The 17,992-nt window shown below is 36.3% G+C and overlaps 1 protein-coding gene across 1 annotated transcript; it reads right to left on the reverse strand.

Moving 5' to 3' along the window:
• Positions 1-11,439: 11,439 nt before the first annotated feature.
• LOC147525249 (ubiquinol oxidase 2, mitochondrial-like) lies at positions 11,440-14,715 on the reverse strand. The gene is given in 5 exon segments (XM_086605808.1): positions 11,440-11,755; positions 12,185-12,671; positions 14,061-14,167; positions 14,170-14,193; positions 14,283-14,715. Coding segments are annotated over 5 exon segments (999 nt in total). The 5' UTR covers positions 14,604-14,715; the 3' UTR covers positions 11,440-11,695.
• Positions 14,716-17,992: the final 3,277 nt, after the last annotated feature.

Below are 17,992 nucleotides of genomic sequence, written 5' to 3' on the forward strand. Positions count from 1 at the left end.
CAAAGTGCTTGCCCTGGCTCAGTTTGATCTACTTCATAAACAAGAATGCGAGATCGGGCGTCTTAGAAAAACAGTGACCTCCCCAAGCAATCAGAATTTGATAGACTAACCCGAGAGAATAATGGCTTCAAGAAAGAAGTTGATCACTTGAAGACTGATTTGAAGCTACAATCTGAAAAAGCTGAGAAGATCTTCTCTGATAAACAGGCTGAACATGCCGAAATTGTGCAGAAAATGCTTGAAGATTTTGATGCCGAAAGAAAGAGATACGAAGAAGCCTCTGAAGTTGCTGATGCTGAGTATAATATTGTCATGGTCGCTGTAAATTCTCTTGGCGACAAGTTGGATATTTATAAGCCTTTTGTTCCACGTAACATTCTTGTGGAAAATGACATGATTTCTGATGATGAAGGAGATATAGCTCCCTTTAAACCTACTGTGGTTGATACCATCCACCACCTCGCAACTTACTCCTGATGCTGCTCAAAACACTGATGCTACTCTGTCTGATGTTGATGCCCTTCTCAACAATCCTCCCCTTTAAACTATCATCTTTTTCACTTAAATGTTGTATTTTCTGAACAAGTAATACTTTTTGATTGCTATAATTTCTAACTTCCACTGGTTTTTTGCCATGAATGTTTGCCATTATTTGAATTTATCCCTTATTTGTACTTACAACCATCGATAATCAAATTTTTCGATACCTTCAACAAGGAAAGAATATCAGCAATATAATATCAACAGAAAATCAAATTTTCGATACCCTCAACCAAGAGAGAGTATCGTTGTTACTTAGACATGTATAAAAAAAAATAATATAATTTTCGATACCCTCAACCAAAAAGAGAGTATTGGCGATACTTGGACTTGTAACAAAAAGAACATATAATTTTCGATACCCTCCACCAAAAAGAGAGTATCGGCGATACTTATACTTGTATAAAAAAAAATATAATTTTCGATACCCTCAACAAAAAGAGAGCATCGCTGATACTTAGACTTGTATCAAACAGAAAATATAATTTTCGATACCCTCAACCAAAAAGAGAGTATCGGCGATACTTGGACTTGTATAAAAAAGAACATATAACTTTCGACACCCTCCATCAAAAAGAGAGTATCGGCGATAATTATACTTGTATAAAAAGAACATATAATTTTCGATACCCTCCACCAAAAAGTGAGTATCGACGATACTTATACTTGTATTAAAAAGAAAAAATAATTTTTGATACCCTCCACCAAAAAGATAGTATCGCTGATACTTAGACTTGTATCAAACAGAAATATAATTTTCGATACCCTCAACCAAAAAGAGAGTATCAACGATACTTGGACTTGTATACAAAAAAAATATAATTTTCGATACCCTCAACCAAAAAGAGAGTATCGCTGATACTTAGACTTGTATTAAAAAGAAAATATAATTTTCGATACCCTCAACCAAAAAGAGAGTATTGCTGATACTTTGACTTGTATCAAAAATAAAATATAATTTTGATACCCTCAACCAAAAAGAGAGTATTGCTGATACTTAGACTTGTATCAAAAAGAAAATATAATTTTCGATACCCTTAACCAAAAAGAGAGTATTGCTGATACTTAGACTTGTATCAAAAATAAAATATAATTTTCGATACCCTCAACCAAAAAGAGAGTATCGCTGATACTTAGACTTGTATCAAACAGAAAATATAATTTTCGATATCCTCAACCAAAAAGAGTATCGGTGATACTTGAACTTGTATAAAAAAGAACATATAATTTTCAATACCCTCCACCAAAAAGAGAGTATCGGCGATACTTATACTTGTATAAAAAAGAACATATAATTTTCGATACCCTCCACCAAAAAGAGAGTATCGGCGATACTTATACTTGTATCAAAAAGAAAATATAATTTTTGATACCCTCAACTAGAAAGAGAGTATCGCTGATACTTAGACTTGTATCAAATATAAAATATAATTTTCGATACCCTCAACCAAAAAGAGAGTATCAGCGATACTTGGGCTTGTATCAAAAAGAAAAAATAATTTTCGATACCCTCAACCAAAAAGAGAGTATCGCTGATACTTAGACTTGTATCAAACATAAAATATAATTTTCGATACCCTCAACCAAAAAGAGAGTATCAGCGATACTTGGACTTGTATAAAAAAGAACATATAATTTTCGATACCCTCCACCAAAAAGAGAGTATCGGCGATACTTGTACTTGTATAAAAAAGAACATATAATTTTTGATACCCTCCACCAAAAAGAGAGTATCGGCGATACTTATACTTGTATCAAAAAGAAAATATAATTTTCGATACCCTCAACCAGAAAGAGAGTATCGCTGATACTTAGACTTGTATCAAACAGAAAATACAATTTTCGATACCCTCAACCAAAAAGAGAGTATCGGCGATACTTGGGCTTGTATAAAAAAGAAAATATAATTTTCGATACCCTCAACCAAAAAGAGAGTATCACTGATACTTAGACTTGTATCAAAAAGAAAATATAATTTTCGATACCCTCAACCAAAAAGAGAGTATCGCTGATACTTAGACTTGTATCAAAAAGAAAATATAATTTTCGATACCCTCAACCAAAAAGAGAGTATCGCTGATACTCAGACTTGTATCAAAAAGAAAATATAATTTTCGATACCCTCAACCAAAAAGAGAGTATCGGCGATACTTGGACTTGTATCAAAAAGAACATATAATTTTTGCTACCCTCCACCAAAAAAGAGTATCGACGATAATTATACTTGTATCAGAAAGACAATATAATTTTCGATACCCTCCACCAAAAAGAGAGTATCGGCGATACTTATACTTATATCAAAAAGAAAATATAATTTTCAATACCCTCAACCAAAAAGAGAGTATCGATGATACTTAGACTTGTATCAAACATAAAATATAATTTTCGATATCCTCAACCAAAAAGAGAGTATCGCTGATACTTAGACTTGTATCAAAAAGAAAATATAATTTTCAATACCCTCAACCAAAAAGAGAGTATCGTTGATACTTGGACTTGTATCAAAAAGAAAATATAATTTTTGATACCCTCAACCAAAAAGCGAGTATCGCTGATACTTAGACTTGTATCAAAAAGAAAATATAATTTTCGATACCCTCAACCAAAAAGAGAGTATTGCTGATACTTAGACTTGTATCAAAAAGAAAATATAATTTTCGATACCCTCAACCAAAAAGAGAGTATCGACGATACTTAGACTTGTATCGTTTAACAAACATAAATCATTGCAACATACCTTTATTATTGAATGATTTGTAATGCCTCATCCTTTGCTGATATCTCGCCTGATATTATCATTTCTGTACTTCTACGAACTTTTCATGCCTGATATCTGCCTCTATTTTTGATATCAAGATTTTTTTGATAATACGCCTGAGATCAACATTTTTGTCATTCTTAGGACTTTTTATGCCTGATATCTGCCACTGTTTTTGATATCAGGACTTTTTGACAATATGCTTTATATCAATACGTCTGTCGATATCAGGACTTCTTACGCCTAATTCAAACATTTCTATCAATACTAGCACTTTTGACAATATGCCTGATATTAACACGTCTGTTGATACCAGAACTTTTTACGCATGATGTCGTCATTTCTGTCGACACCAGGACTTCTTACGCCTGATATCTGCCATTGTTTATGATATCAGGACTTTTTGACGATACGCCTGATGTCAATATTTCTATTGATACCAGGACTTCTTATGCCTGATATCTGCCTCTATTTCTGATATCAGGTCTTTTTGATAATATGCCTGATATCAATATTACTATCGATACCAGGACTTTTTATGCCTGATATCTGCCTCTGTTTCTGATATCAGTCCTTTTGACAATATGCATGATATCAATATTACTATCGATACCAAGACTTTTTATGCCTAATACCTGCCATTGCTTCTGATATTAGGACTTTTTGACGATATGCCTGATATCAATATTTCTATCGATACCAGGACTTTTTATCATATGATAACACCATATATTTTTACATGAAAATTGAAATTTGAAACTTGAATCCATTTGTATTGAATGGAAAATTCATCCTACACAGTTTAATTCCCCATAAAATTTGAAAAATAAATTATTGATAGAATACCTTCAGATTATTGACATTCTGAGGCTTTGCTAGCAATTCACCATCAGCCTTCTTTAGATAGTACGCTCCATTTATCCCCACCTTGTGTACAATGTATGGGTCTTCCCAATTTGCCGAAAACTTTCCAGCTCCCTTTTCCTTTGTCGCATGTGTAACTCTTTCATCACTAGGTCACCTTCTTGGAATTTTCTTTCTTTAACTTTCTTATTAAATGCTTTTCTGAGCTGCCTGTGATAGAAATCAAGCTTCATTCTTCTTTGCTCTCTTCTCTCTTCCAAATTCAAAACTTCTGCCTGCATCCCTTGGTCATTCAACCTTTTTTCCACAAGCATTGTCCTTGATGTCGATACTACCATCTCAGCTAAAGTCACTGCTTCCATACCATAAGCTAGAGTAAATGGCGATTCCCCCGTTGCTATTCTTGGAGTTGTTCTATATGCCCATAACACACTGTTTAACTCATCAACCCATAAACTTTTCTTATCCTCCAGCTTCTTTTTGATGTTGTCTATAATGGTCTTATTTGTTGCTTCAACTTGCCCATTCCCTTGAGCGTAGTAAGGTGCCGATGTAAAGTGCTTAATCCTGTATGATTCTAAAAAATATTTCACTTTACCACCAATTAATTGAGGCTCATTATCCGATATAATAGCATATGACAATCCGTATCGGCAAACCACTCTTTCAAACAGAAAACCGATGATGTCCTTCTCTTTGACATGTTGCAAGGCTATCGCTTCTACCCACTTAGTGAAGTAGTCAGTTACTGCTAACATGAATCTTTTCTTCATTTTTCCAAGTACTAGAGGACCCACAATGTCCATCCCCCATAATGTGAACAGCCATGGGTTCGAGACACAATGTAACTCCTCTGCTGGCACATGAATGGCATGTCCATGCTTCTGACATTGAATACACTTTTTTGCATATCGCAGACAGTCCCTCCGCATTTGTGGCCAAAAATATCCCTGCCTTGCAATCTTACTTGCTAACGATCTTCCTGTCGAATGATTCCCACATTCCCCTTCATGTATTTCTGCAATAATTTTATGAGATTCTTCTGCCGATATACATTTAAAATGTGGTCCTCCTGGATTTTTTTGATAGAGTTGATTGTCAACTAATAGATATCTTTCAGCTCTTCTTTTTACCCTTCTAGCCTTATTCTTATCTGCTGGCAGTTTTCCTTCTGATAAAAACAACATATAATCGCTCAGCAATGACGCCCCCAGCGTGTCTATTTCCATCACCTCCGTATGTTTTATACTAATACTTGGAGCTTGTTGAACATCGATATGCAACAAACGACCTTCTTCATTTTCGAGCATAACAGCTACATATGCCAATGCATTAGCATGTCGGTTCTCTCCCCTATCGAGATGCTGAAAAATAATCTTCCTGAAATCTTTGAGCTTTACTCTTACCAAATTAAGATAGTCTATCATGTTATTGCATTTTGCAGAATATCCTCCATTGATCTGGCTTATCACCAACTGAGAATCATTGAAAATTGATAAGTCTTTGATGTTTAATGATTTAGCCATCTCCAAACCTGTTATTAGAGCCTCATATTCCGCCTCATTGTTAGAAGCGTGAAAACCTAAAGTAACTGCTGACTCGAGTCTTTGGTTTTCTGGAGTTATCAGCACGACGCCGATATAACATCCTTTTTGGCTTGATGATCCATCTACAAAGAGCCTCCATCCATTTGTGCCAACCGAAGGATCATCCTCATCCATTGCATTATCATGCTCTTGTAACAATAGAAGATTATCTTCTTTAGCCTTCCAATCTTCATCTTCTGTAGGAAAATCTGCTAAGAAATCAGCTAGAACTTGGCTTTTCTCCGATACTCTATTCCTATATTCAATCCCAAACTTATTAATAAGAACTGACCACTTCGCCATTCTGCCCGACTTAGCTATCTTAGCTAAGGTTTGCTTTAGAGGAATATTTGTCATTACTACTACTGAATGGGATTGAAAATAAGGTTTTAGCCATTGAGTAGAATATAGGAGAGCTAACACATACTTTTCTAACATTGAGTATCGAGTTTCAACTTCGAGCATTGTTTTAGATTGAAAATACACAGGTCGCTCAGCTCCATCTTCCATTTTGACGAGTATTGAACTGATAGCGAAATCCAAAACAGCGAGGTATAAGAATACCATATCGCCTTCTTCTAGTTTTATCAGAGTTGGTACTTCTTGCAGATACTTTTTTAACTCGGCGAACGCAAGTTCGCATTCCTCACCCCATACAAACTTTGTATTCTTTTTCAACAATTTGAATAAAGGTTTACATCTATTGGAAGTTCGAGATATAAACCTATTCAAAGTTGCAATCCTGCCTGTAAGCTTTTGAATTTGCTTTCTTGTACTGGGCGAAGGCATCTGTTGGATAGCTTGAATTTGATCTGGATTAACATCAATTCCTCGTTTTGTGATGATATATCCAAGAAATTTTCCTGAACTTACCCCAAAAGTACACTTTTCAGGGTTAAGCTTCATATTGAACTGTCGAAATATTCGAAACACCGTATCCAAATCTTGAACATGATTACTCACCTTTTTTGATTTGATGACCATATCATCTATGTATACTTCCACAATATGCTTAATCAGATATTTGAATATCTTTTCCACCAGTCGCTGACACGTTGCCCTTGCATTCTTCAACCCGAATGACGTTCTAATGAAATAGTAAATACTCCCTTCAACAACAAATGTTGTCTTCAATTGATCTAATACTGACATAATTATCTAGAAATAACCAGAATGACCATCGCAGAAACTCAACAATTCGAACCAGGCTGTTCTATCCATCAGTTCGTCAATTCTAGGCATCGGATAATAGTCCTTCGGGCATTGTTTGTTAACATCTGTGAAATCAACACATATCCGAACCTTGCCATTCTTTTTCGGGACAACCACAATGTTTGCAACCCATTCTGAATTATCAATCTCTTTGATGATTCCACATTCCAGCATTTTATGAATTTCATTTTGTACTGCTTGCGCGTATATCGGTCTGAGCCTTCTATGACGTTGATGAACTTTTCCTTCTCACATATTCAACTTATGGGAACATATCTGAGGGTCGATACCAGGCAGATCAACCATCGACTAGGCAAATATATCTTTATTTTTCTTTAAAAAATCGACCAAATCACTATTGATTCCTGAACTCATCTCTGTTCCAATGAAAGTGAAGCGACTTTCATTGTCTTGCCTGATATTGATCTTTTGCACTTCTTCCATTTTCTTACTTGGAATTATCTCAGACTCCATCTTCATCTCCGATATGAATCTAAAGTCCTCCTGATGGATTTTGCTAACAGGTTTTGGAGATGAACTTTCCATTAATTGCTATCTGGCGACTTCCGAGATGCCCCTAGTGTCCACTTTCTTCTCTTTCATCATACCCTTCACGGTAACAAAATTGCACTTCTCAAATTCTGACTGGTCGCCTCTTATCTCATGTGGCCCATACGCTATCAGAAATCTGATAACTTGATAAAAAGTAGTCGGAACTGCTCTCATAGCATGTATCCCTTTTCTTCCCAAAATAGCATTATGATCTGAATGATGCTTTATGACTATAAACTTAGTCATAATAGTCTGTGGGCCTGCCCTTACTGGCAACTTGATTTCCCCTGCTGGTCTTGTTGAGGTTCCATTAAAACCATACAAATTAAACTATGGTTCTTTTAAATGGGACTCATCAAATCCGATGCTTGTATATGCTTTCCAAAACAAAATATTGACGGAACTACCACAATCCACCAATATCTTTTGCACATCATAACCTGATATTCTTAATGTAATCAATAGAGCATTATCATGAGGTAACATTACCTTTAACAGATCGTCAGGTACAAACATAATAGCTCCAGGTATACTTGCCATTATAAGAGCAGGGTCTACTGGTATTGGCTCCACATTTACCTCCAGCACCTCCTTGACTGTCGATATCTTTCGAATTTTATCCCTTATGATTTTCTTCTGTGGGATAACCCCCTTATATATCATATTAATCACCCATAACGGCTTATCATTCATCACCGCCGCTACCTCTGGTCTAACATCAGCTCTAAACTCCCTGAGTTTTCCATCTCTCATTAATCGATCTACTTCCCTGAGCAATTGAAGACACTTGTTCGTCTCATGATTCTTTACCTTGTGAAAATTACAGAAAGGTTTATCTTCTATCTCCCGAGGCTTGTGAGTCTGATGTTGGGAATAAGGCTCTTTCCCAACCCTCCTCAAGATATCTTCCAATGTAGTATTAATAACGACATAATTGGATGGATCCAACTCCTCTTTTAATGACCTTTCGAATTTCTTCTTCTGTGAAGGTTGACCCTCAGATTTCGAATAAGACTCATTCAACTTCCTCTTATCGGATTTATGATGGGTCTCTTCTTTTGCCGAGTTGCTTGCCTCAGACACTTGTAACACCGGTTGAACTAAAGCTGATAGAACACCCTCTTCGACTTGCATGTCTTTCTCGGCTTTATCATAGAGTTCTCTCTGAGTCATAATATCCTTTCAAAGCATATACTTGTGCATATCGGATGCAGGAATGAGTCCTGTTTGAAATGCCATTACTGCTGTCATCTCTGACTCATCCAAATGTTCTACTAACTGCGCTTCTGCCTTGAATCGCGACAAGAAACCTTTAAGAGATTCCTTCTTTTCTTGCTTCAGTTGGAACAAAGGCGACACCTGCTTTGGTTTCACCCGCTGATGTCCATAATTGGTTAGAAATTTTTCTTCAATCTCCCTATAACATGATATTGATCCCTCGATCTTGTAAAGAACAGAACCACTTTAATGCCTTCCCCTTCAGACTTGAAGAAAAGGACTTGCATAACAATGAATCCAGATATGCAGTTCCCTTATATATCGAGAATTGATGCCGGTATGCAAAGAGATGGTCCATCGGATCCGATGAACCATCATATTGAGTGAATTTAGGTAATTTAAACTTCGGCGGAATAGGCATCATTTCGATACTTTGATCTATCAGATTCCTACTAACATCATCCACCAACTTCCTTATTGACGCTGAAGTCTTCTCGAGCACTTGATTTCCCAATTGTTTTAACATCATTTCTTGTATCATTTCTTTAGTGATGGGCTGTGGTGTCGGCATTTCAGCTACTGGCGATATTTCTGCCCCTTTCTCATTTCTTATTGATGCCTTTCCCCTATCATGACTACCCAATTTCGAACTACATTCTTCCTCTTCTTCCTCCTAAAAATCCCCAACCACATTACTTGGACCTCCCTTATTCAACCCTGATTCTCCTTTCTTCATTTCTTGATTCTCCTTTAGCAAAATCGCATTCTGCCTCTCTACTTCTTTCAATCTTTTCAATACTCCCTGAAGTGACACCTCCACATTCATATTTGTTTCCATCTCCCCTCGACTTACTGAAGCTCTTGTGTTTCTTGTATCCGATTGATTATCATTCTCTACTCTTCTGTTGTTTGTTTTCTTCCTAGGAGCCATTAAAAGCGAATTCACCCTCTTCTATCACACTTCCTTCACTCAAATATGTATAAAACTCTGGATTCTAGATCGTAGAAGAAGAAAATCGAAAAGTTTTTTGTTCTAGATCCACAGACGGCGCCAATGTGATTGCCAAGAACACTTACTTCCAATTAATGTTCTTAGTTCACACAATTCATGATGAAGATATGAATGAAAGATGAAGAAAAACGATGTGTTTATTGATTGATGATAAAGTTTGTTACAATTTTCTCTAGCTCACTCTTTCTCTCTCCTGTTTATACAGTTTTTTGCAATCTGGATTGAAAGAATTTTTTCTTCCTCATCCAGCCTTTTTATAGTCTTCCCAAATGCCTTTGACCCAACCTGCTTTCGCCACGTGTCCTTCCTCTTTCTATTCTCTTTCCCGCCTTATGCCTGCAAAACATTTCAAATATCCCTGACATCTATCGAGATATTGGCCCTTATGCCAATATCTCAAGTTTTAAAATACTGAAAGAAACATATCTATGAGTACGATATTTGCCCACTATAGTAGTCAGGGCACATACACACTCCATCCAACAACTTTGAGGCTACAAACTCCTCAGCTGAATTTTGGAGATTGGTATCTTAGGTTTGCGTAGTCCCTTGGAGATGTTACCAGTTGCTTTACACCAAAAATTTCTCAACTAGTCGAGAATTGCAGCACATGAAGTAAATCGATACAGGTAACTTGGATTCCTTGGCGAAGTGAAGGTTTCTTTTCATCGGAAACTACAAAACTTCTCACTGTAGTACGTTGGAAGTGATGCCAAGTGTTTCTACACAATATGCGGTCTTTCCCAAAGTTCGTGCATAATACTGTAAAAAGCGTTGACGATTACATGATATTTGCACAGAACTTCATCCTTTCAGGGCCTTCCTCACTTCCATGAATAATAACAGGGCATTCCCAAATATAAGCACGTACTCCCTCGGTATTTAAGCAAATGCACGTACTCCTAGATGCCGCCGAAAACAAACACAACTTCTATGCAAAAGGAGGTGTGAAGTTTCTGGCTAAAACGAAGAAACCAAGAACATAGACTAAATCCAGAACAATATAGAGGGAATAATCAAGAACAATACAAGAATTAAATGAGACTAGTAAACCGATTTGTTAGTGAAGCACACTTACCATACTGCAGTATTTTCCCTTGTATCAATTCTATGGTGACAAACTGACAATCTCTTTAGACATGCCTCATGTGCCCACCCAAAGTTGATAGTATTCATTGTGACTATACAGTAATTCGTGCAGCATTTAAAAACACATTTCTCTTTTGTCTTTATAAATTTCAATACTTTTCCAAATGTTTATGCAGAATTGGAAAACTTTAGATCCCAAGACCAACCATGGCCCAAAATATTGCCGATATATCTGATATATCATCAATATATATCGTTTTTTTGGTACACCGATATAGATATATTCGTTATATCTCAACTGAATATTGATTTTTTTTTTTAATATATATTACAATTTCCAATATAACGATATATATCGACCAATATATATAATATATCAAATATAAATTGTTGATTTTGACCGATATTGTTGACTTTCACCGATATATTTACGATATAATAGATGATATTTACGATATAATCAACATACAAAACAAAATTTTGACTGGTCAACAAAAAAATAAATATCTCTAATATTTCTAATATATCCGATATAGTTTTTAAATATATCGAAATATTCACCGAATTCGATATTTTGGACCCTTGAGACCAACAACAAAGCAAATCTACAATTTAAACTCCAAATATACATCCATGGCACGTGACCAAAAAGTACATTACAGAAGAAAAAGAGTTAATAACCATCCAGAACAGTACGCATAGAATAAGATGATATATAAGATCTTCAAACAGTTTCAAGAATCTTTAACTCCTAGTACTTGGAGTAGAGTCAATACTAGATCAAATGAACCCTGTACTAAATCGAGTTTTATTTGCGAATTCATATTGCTGATCACCAGGTATTTATATCTTCAGAGTCAAGCTTCAGTGATATCCAATTGGTGCAGGTGCCTCCCGAAGCTCATGTCCTTGCAAGTGTATGTCCTGCAATTAGTTAACCACAACAATAAATTAAAAATAAGTCCATACATAATCAAACTGCAATTCGCTAGCTAACATGACATTATCAAGGAAAACAAACGAAGTACGTAGGTTCTGATCATTGACAATGTTTTCTGGATTATTCACACTTAAATTCTAAGCAAATCAGACACCGAGCAATACTTGAACTACGGAGTATGTGACAATGGGGAGTTAGTATTCAACCACTGGACTCAAGTTGTGGCCTAACATGAGCAGCTGTATGTGAATTACAGGCAGTCCTAGGACTAGCACAGTCGGACTGTCTACTATTTCTAAGAGGAAGTGCACCTGCTACAAATTAACCAGGCCACTGTGCTTCACACAAAATAACAAAAGATGCGTTGCTTGCAAATGTATTAATATAGTTGAAAGCCATTACTGAATTCTTACCGAAGCGAAGTGATTAACATCACGATGATGTGCTTCATCAGCTCTCACAACCATAACAACATCACGAAGAGTAGACCCAGGTGGTAAACGCCAATAATCAACAGCAATTGCTGGAGCAGGTACATTCTCAATGGTACCCTTGTCAAGTTCCTTCAGAAATTCAGTGTAAGAATGAATTGCCTCCTCTTCAAGGTACCCAACAACACGATGAGCAAACTTTGGAGAAACCAAGTATGCTAAGAAATAAGCATTGAAGAACACGCCTTGAACAGTGAAGACGAGGGCTCGCTCATACCACCTGGGGTTTGACACTTCCATAAAGGTCATGAGATGCATTCTCTCGTTCTCTGCTTCTTCCAACAATGCCTTGATCCATCCCCCACTATGCTCGAATCGCCTCAAGGACTTGCAGTGCAAGAGCATTCCTCCGACCATTCCTGGCACAGCCGCAACAGTCTCTAACATCATTGCTCGGCAGCCATATCTCCTCTGTACCATAGTAACAAAAGTTAAGATTAACTTGCAAACCACCAATCTGACTTGAATAAAAAACAGGGTAATTTGGCAACCATGGTGATAAGAATTCCACTACTTTTAGAATTCTATTCATGTTTTCTAAAGATCTACCCATACTAATTCGTTCTGACCGTGACAACGTCCATACATAATTTGTGCCACAAAAGTATCTCCCATAAATTTCACTTTGTGCAAGGTCTAAACAAACAAAACAAAAGTCACTAGCGTAAGGCAGTACTTTGAAACGATCCAGAGGAAATGTGCAATGACTTATAGTGCAGTCAATAATTTTAGCAGTGTACAGTCTACAAATGAATTTGACCACATTTAAAACTTTGGCATCTAGCTTTCCATACCAGCTTTCTCCATGATACAAGGGAAACATGGTTGGAGATCTTCCCTATAAAAGAAGGAAGAAACATAGAGATCTCTCTTTTTCCTGTTAAAAGCATATCCTCGTAATCAAGGTATCGTTCTAACCTGGGTCGGTGTGTCGTTCCAACACATCGATCAACTTAAAAGCTAACATGCCTTTTTACGGATTGAAGGAGGGGATTGGGGGTGGGTCCATCATCTGTCATTCCAAAACAACAAGTTGTATGCATCGTAAGAAACTTTTACATTTTATCCAATAGCAAGTAAACGAGTGATTTTTTTGCTACCAGCGGGATTTGCTCCAAGAGCTCCAAGCGAAACAGAAACCAACCACGTGTCCACTAAAAAGAGACTGACAGTTATCAAATTCCTTCCTTAGAACAAACTTCCTGATTTGCCCCCACTAAAAATAGAAATAAATAAAAAGAAAAAGAATTAAAAAAATCTCATTGTGACCAAAAACTAGATTTTGTAACTGGTTAAGTTTTTTTCTTTTATTTTTTTAAAGTTGGGGGTAAATCAGAAAGCATATATTAAGGTGGAAATTTGATAACTATTGACCCTTTTCAGTGGACACTTGGTTGGTTCCTCGCCTTCCTTTGGAAAACTCCAAGCAAAAAATCACCCCCCCTTGTTGATTTCATTGCAATCAGAATTGGCTTTGCAATACACTCAGAACCAATTTATTGGGTAAAAATACCATAAGAAATATAGAAAAAAAAGATCACCAGCATATATTACATCGCCAAGATAGATTCAGACTTCCCATTTCTTTAATTAAAATACACCACTTGCTTTAAATAAAAATAGATACCAACAACTCCCAAAATCTTGGAAACCAAAACTTTAGGAAGAACAAAAATAAAAACCACATGCTTTAAAGAAAAACATAACAAAGCAACAACTTCCAAATTCTTGGAAACCAAGGAAATGGAAAGAACCATTTCATAAATCATTAAAACTCAACATGAATTAAATCCCTTACCCGGAAAAAAAGATGTCGGTTGGCCATCGAAGAGATTTAACAGTCCAATAAGCAAGTTTGTCCATAAAAGTAGTCGGAGCATGATGCTTCTTCAAATCAATAGACGTGTGTCTGCCTTGTAACTCTCCCATGGCTACATTACATCCCAAAACAAACAATATTTCAGAAAAAAAAAACATCCTAGTCCTAAAAATTAAAAAAAAAAAAAAATCATGTTCTTACCCTGAAGCATTTCCACTTCCAGTCTGTACCGTCATCCTTAGTAACTTTTGGAGGACCAACTCCCCAGTAACTAGCGATCCTCTTCTCGTCCACCGTCGGGGCTGTTCCACTGGCTGTGGTTTGTTTCTTGTCTTCTTCTTTATCTAAAGCCATTGTACTTCCATTTCTTGCACCAAGAACAGCAGGTACCCTAATCCATTCTCCATGCATCAAACTAGTTTTCCCTGTAAGGGCATGTTCATTCTTGATGACAGTACGTACTGTTGTCGTTGAAAAGAGACGTGGCCCAAATTGTTTCAGAACTCTACTGTTCATAATCATTGCAAAACAAGGATGCAGAACTTTTTTCTTTTTTGTTTTAACGTAACGTATCGGTCTTTTTGTTTTGTTTTGTGTTGTGTCGGTTTGTGTTGAATGTGTGAATGGGTTTTATAAAGGGTTTAATGACGGTGTGATGTTTATAAATGGCATTAGCGCGTGGCGGTTATGATTTTTTTTCTAGGTTTAACTGCTTAAGTCGGTCATGCATTGCGCGTGAAAATCAAGCTTTTAGATGCCGTTCCACTACTCCAGCAACTATTTTAGACCTTTTCAATTGATTTTTCAATTATTTCTATACAAATACAACAGAGAGTAACCCTCAAGTTTCCTTTTTGCCTTTTTCCTTTTTCTTCTCACCTTATTTTTACATTAATGTTTTCTCCTAAATCCTAGCTAAATGTATGATGATTGTGTAATTAAGGAAGGGTTAACTAGTATTATCTCTAGATAAACCAATTAGAATTTCTCTCTTACTAAAAACAATTCTAATTGACTCATCTAGTAGGCTAACGTTAACCCATTAAAAAACAGAATAAAATCCCAAGTTACTTTGGGGTTAGTAGGTGGATGCGTGTAATGATATTAAAAACAGTTGCTGGGATGTAATGTTTTTACGGGTGATTGCAGAATCAGACACTGTCTAGATTTGGCAGTTTTAATTTTTTAATGCAGGGGACAGTTTTTTTTTGAATATCGAGTCAAACATGGGAATAAATCTTCGTTGTTAGCACACACTTCTCAGCTGTTTATTGTCTCCATTCATCTGTTGATTCTTTTCCGTGTTTTGTTTTGGTCTTTTAGAACAAATTAAAGCTCTTGAAATTAAAATCTTGGCAAAGAGATTGTTTACGTGTTTACTTTTGTATCAATTAATAATTAGGGACAGCGGGCTATGTGTTTGTGGTTAGCATCAGAATTGCTCTTACTTTGCAACTCTTGGAGACCAAGTCTAAGAGTTTCTTGGAGCGCAAGAATGGTGGCTCTAGTCAGTCAAAGCTGTCAAGAATCAAAATGGTTGGTGACTTTCACAATTAGAAGTCCCTTTTCTATATAATTAAGAAAGCTAAAATGGATGCACCATCTGACCGATACTAGACCAAAGAGGACTGTCGTGCCAGTTTGTTGAAGTTCATTTTCAAGGTGGTGCGAAAGACCAAAAATAGGGAATCTTTTCATGAAAATAGTTAAGGGGATGGTTATATATTTATATGAACTCCACTCTTAAAAGTGGACTTACAAAATAAATGATGCTAATTTTTTGTGGAGATATACATTACATGATGGAGAACACTCCCACAAAAAATTAGCTCAATTGAATATGCTTAACTTTGTCAAAAGTTATTAAGTTTAAAAATTTGAATTTGTTGGATAATTTTGTAACATTCTAAACAATTTTTACAAGGTTGTACATCTTCAAATGAACTAATTTTTTGTTAGGATGATCTCAATTTGTGGACTGTGGAGAACATCTCCACCAAAAATCGAGGTTCTAATTTATTGTATTTAGTGGTGGAGTAACTTTGGAGTCACTTTAAGTGGAGTTCATATAACCACCCAAAATAGTTAAATTACACTTTTACAACCCCCAATAGTTAAATTACACTTTTACTTCCAAACAATTATGAGAAATTTAAATTTCATAGTACAAGCGGGGAATGTCTACCATCACATGCATGACCGGGTGACCATGCATGCATTATTGTAAACAATTTTACACCCTTTAGGCCTGTAGTGCTGCATATGTCAAGAAACCAAGTTGTTTACTCCTAAATGCTTAGTTCTCAATTTGCGTTCACGACTTGTAGAAAGACTATTCAAACCCCACAAGAATTACTGTCATGGGTGGATATGATGTAGCTTGCCAAGACAATATAATTTTTGTTTGATTGCGGGTGCCGACTAGCAAAGTCGGTAAAATCTTTGGGTGATGATACCAAAAGTCCGGGGCTCGAACCCGCCAACATCAAAGAGTTACCGATCTCATTTAAAACAAACTTGCCAATCCAAAAAAGAAAAAAAAGAAAAACAATCAACCAGTGACTTGATGACCATTTAACCAACTTTAATACTACATGGGTGTGAGAGACTAATATACACAACTAATGTATTTTATACATGTGTCCAGCACAACTCATCATAAAACACTTTTCTTAACGAGCTCATAACAGCTTGCTCTAGAATGAACCAATGACTTCCAAGGAAGATCGCGAAGCAGTTCGATCAAATACTTATTCTTGAACTGTCAGCTTGATGTGATATAACAACGGTCAATAACGAACGTGACAACTATCTTCATCAAGACCAGAGCTTCAGCCATGCTCATCAATGATTCACCATTACTCTCAATCAATGCGCCATAAAGTCTCACATCAACCAGACCTGACCTGACGGAAGAGAAGACAAAAGATCGCCAAGAAGACTATAAAAGCAGAAGAGCAATTACGTCTAAAGAATCCAAGTTCACCAGAGAACTTGACACAAAAGGAGCTCTCCATCTGTTCAAGGCTCTACACCCCATGCTCAATCCTCCCCAGAACAGCTCTAGGTAGGATCTTCTCCACTCTCCATTTCACATCAGAGAGCCCAATTCAAACAGGAACTATGTTTGACTTGATTCCAGTTCATCGGAGAACTGGATACGTAGGCAGCTCGCACATACCTGAGCTCAGTCAATACCACATTTCCACGCAATTCCCTCTATTTTTCCAGAATCGTAAGATTCTGCACAAAACAAACCTTTATATTGGCGTCGCCTGCGAGTCAAAGTTCTTGAGAAAACTACACTTTTCACTTGTTATTCTCAAACTCATGAAGCATGCATAAGAATCTACCAAAATTTCATTCAACTTTAGCATCAATTGAAGTAAAAAAAATCAGAGGGAAGCAATCAGTCGAATCAGTGAATCAGCAATTCAAAACCGAGAACTGGCTAAGCATTTTCAAATAAGATAAGTTCACTCATTTCTAACTAACTAGTTCTTACAAGGCTTCTCTATCCCCTTTATCTTTCTTTTGAATTGATATATTTAGATGCCAGCAACATGGCAACAAAGTCTTCTCCTAGTTAGAGAGAGATAACTTTCAATAGAACTTTGGACTCAAAAGTTCAACAGATAGATTGTACATGCGACCTACGGTTTTCTCATAAAGGAGAAACATTGTAATTGGTCTTCTTTATATTTCATACAAACTCAGTACATCAACTTTGCACTCCACACAATGTAGATTAATTCGTGCATAATTTGAGTACCTTGCATCTCGCTCATTGTCAAGTCGTCTACAACACAAATTAAGGGCTAGCTGCAACCAGTATTGCACGACCAATTCAATTTATTTTGGAGTACTAGAATTATGAAGTTACTAATGCTATTAAGTCTACCATTTCTACT

This window comes from Coptis chinensis, chromosome 1 (genome assembly GCF_015680905.1).
Source record: "Coptis chinensis isolate HL-2020 chromosome 1, ASM1568090v1, whole genome shotgun sequence".
In the NCBI taxonomy this organism is placed as follows: Eukaryota; Viridiplantae; Streptophyta; class Magnoliopsida; order Ranunculales; family Ranunculaceae; genus Coptis; species Coptis chinensis.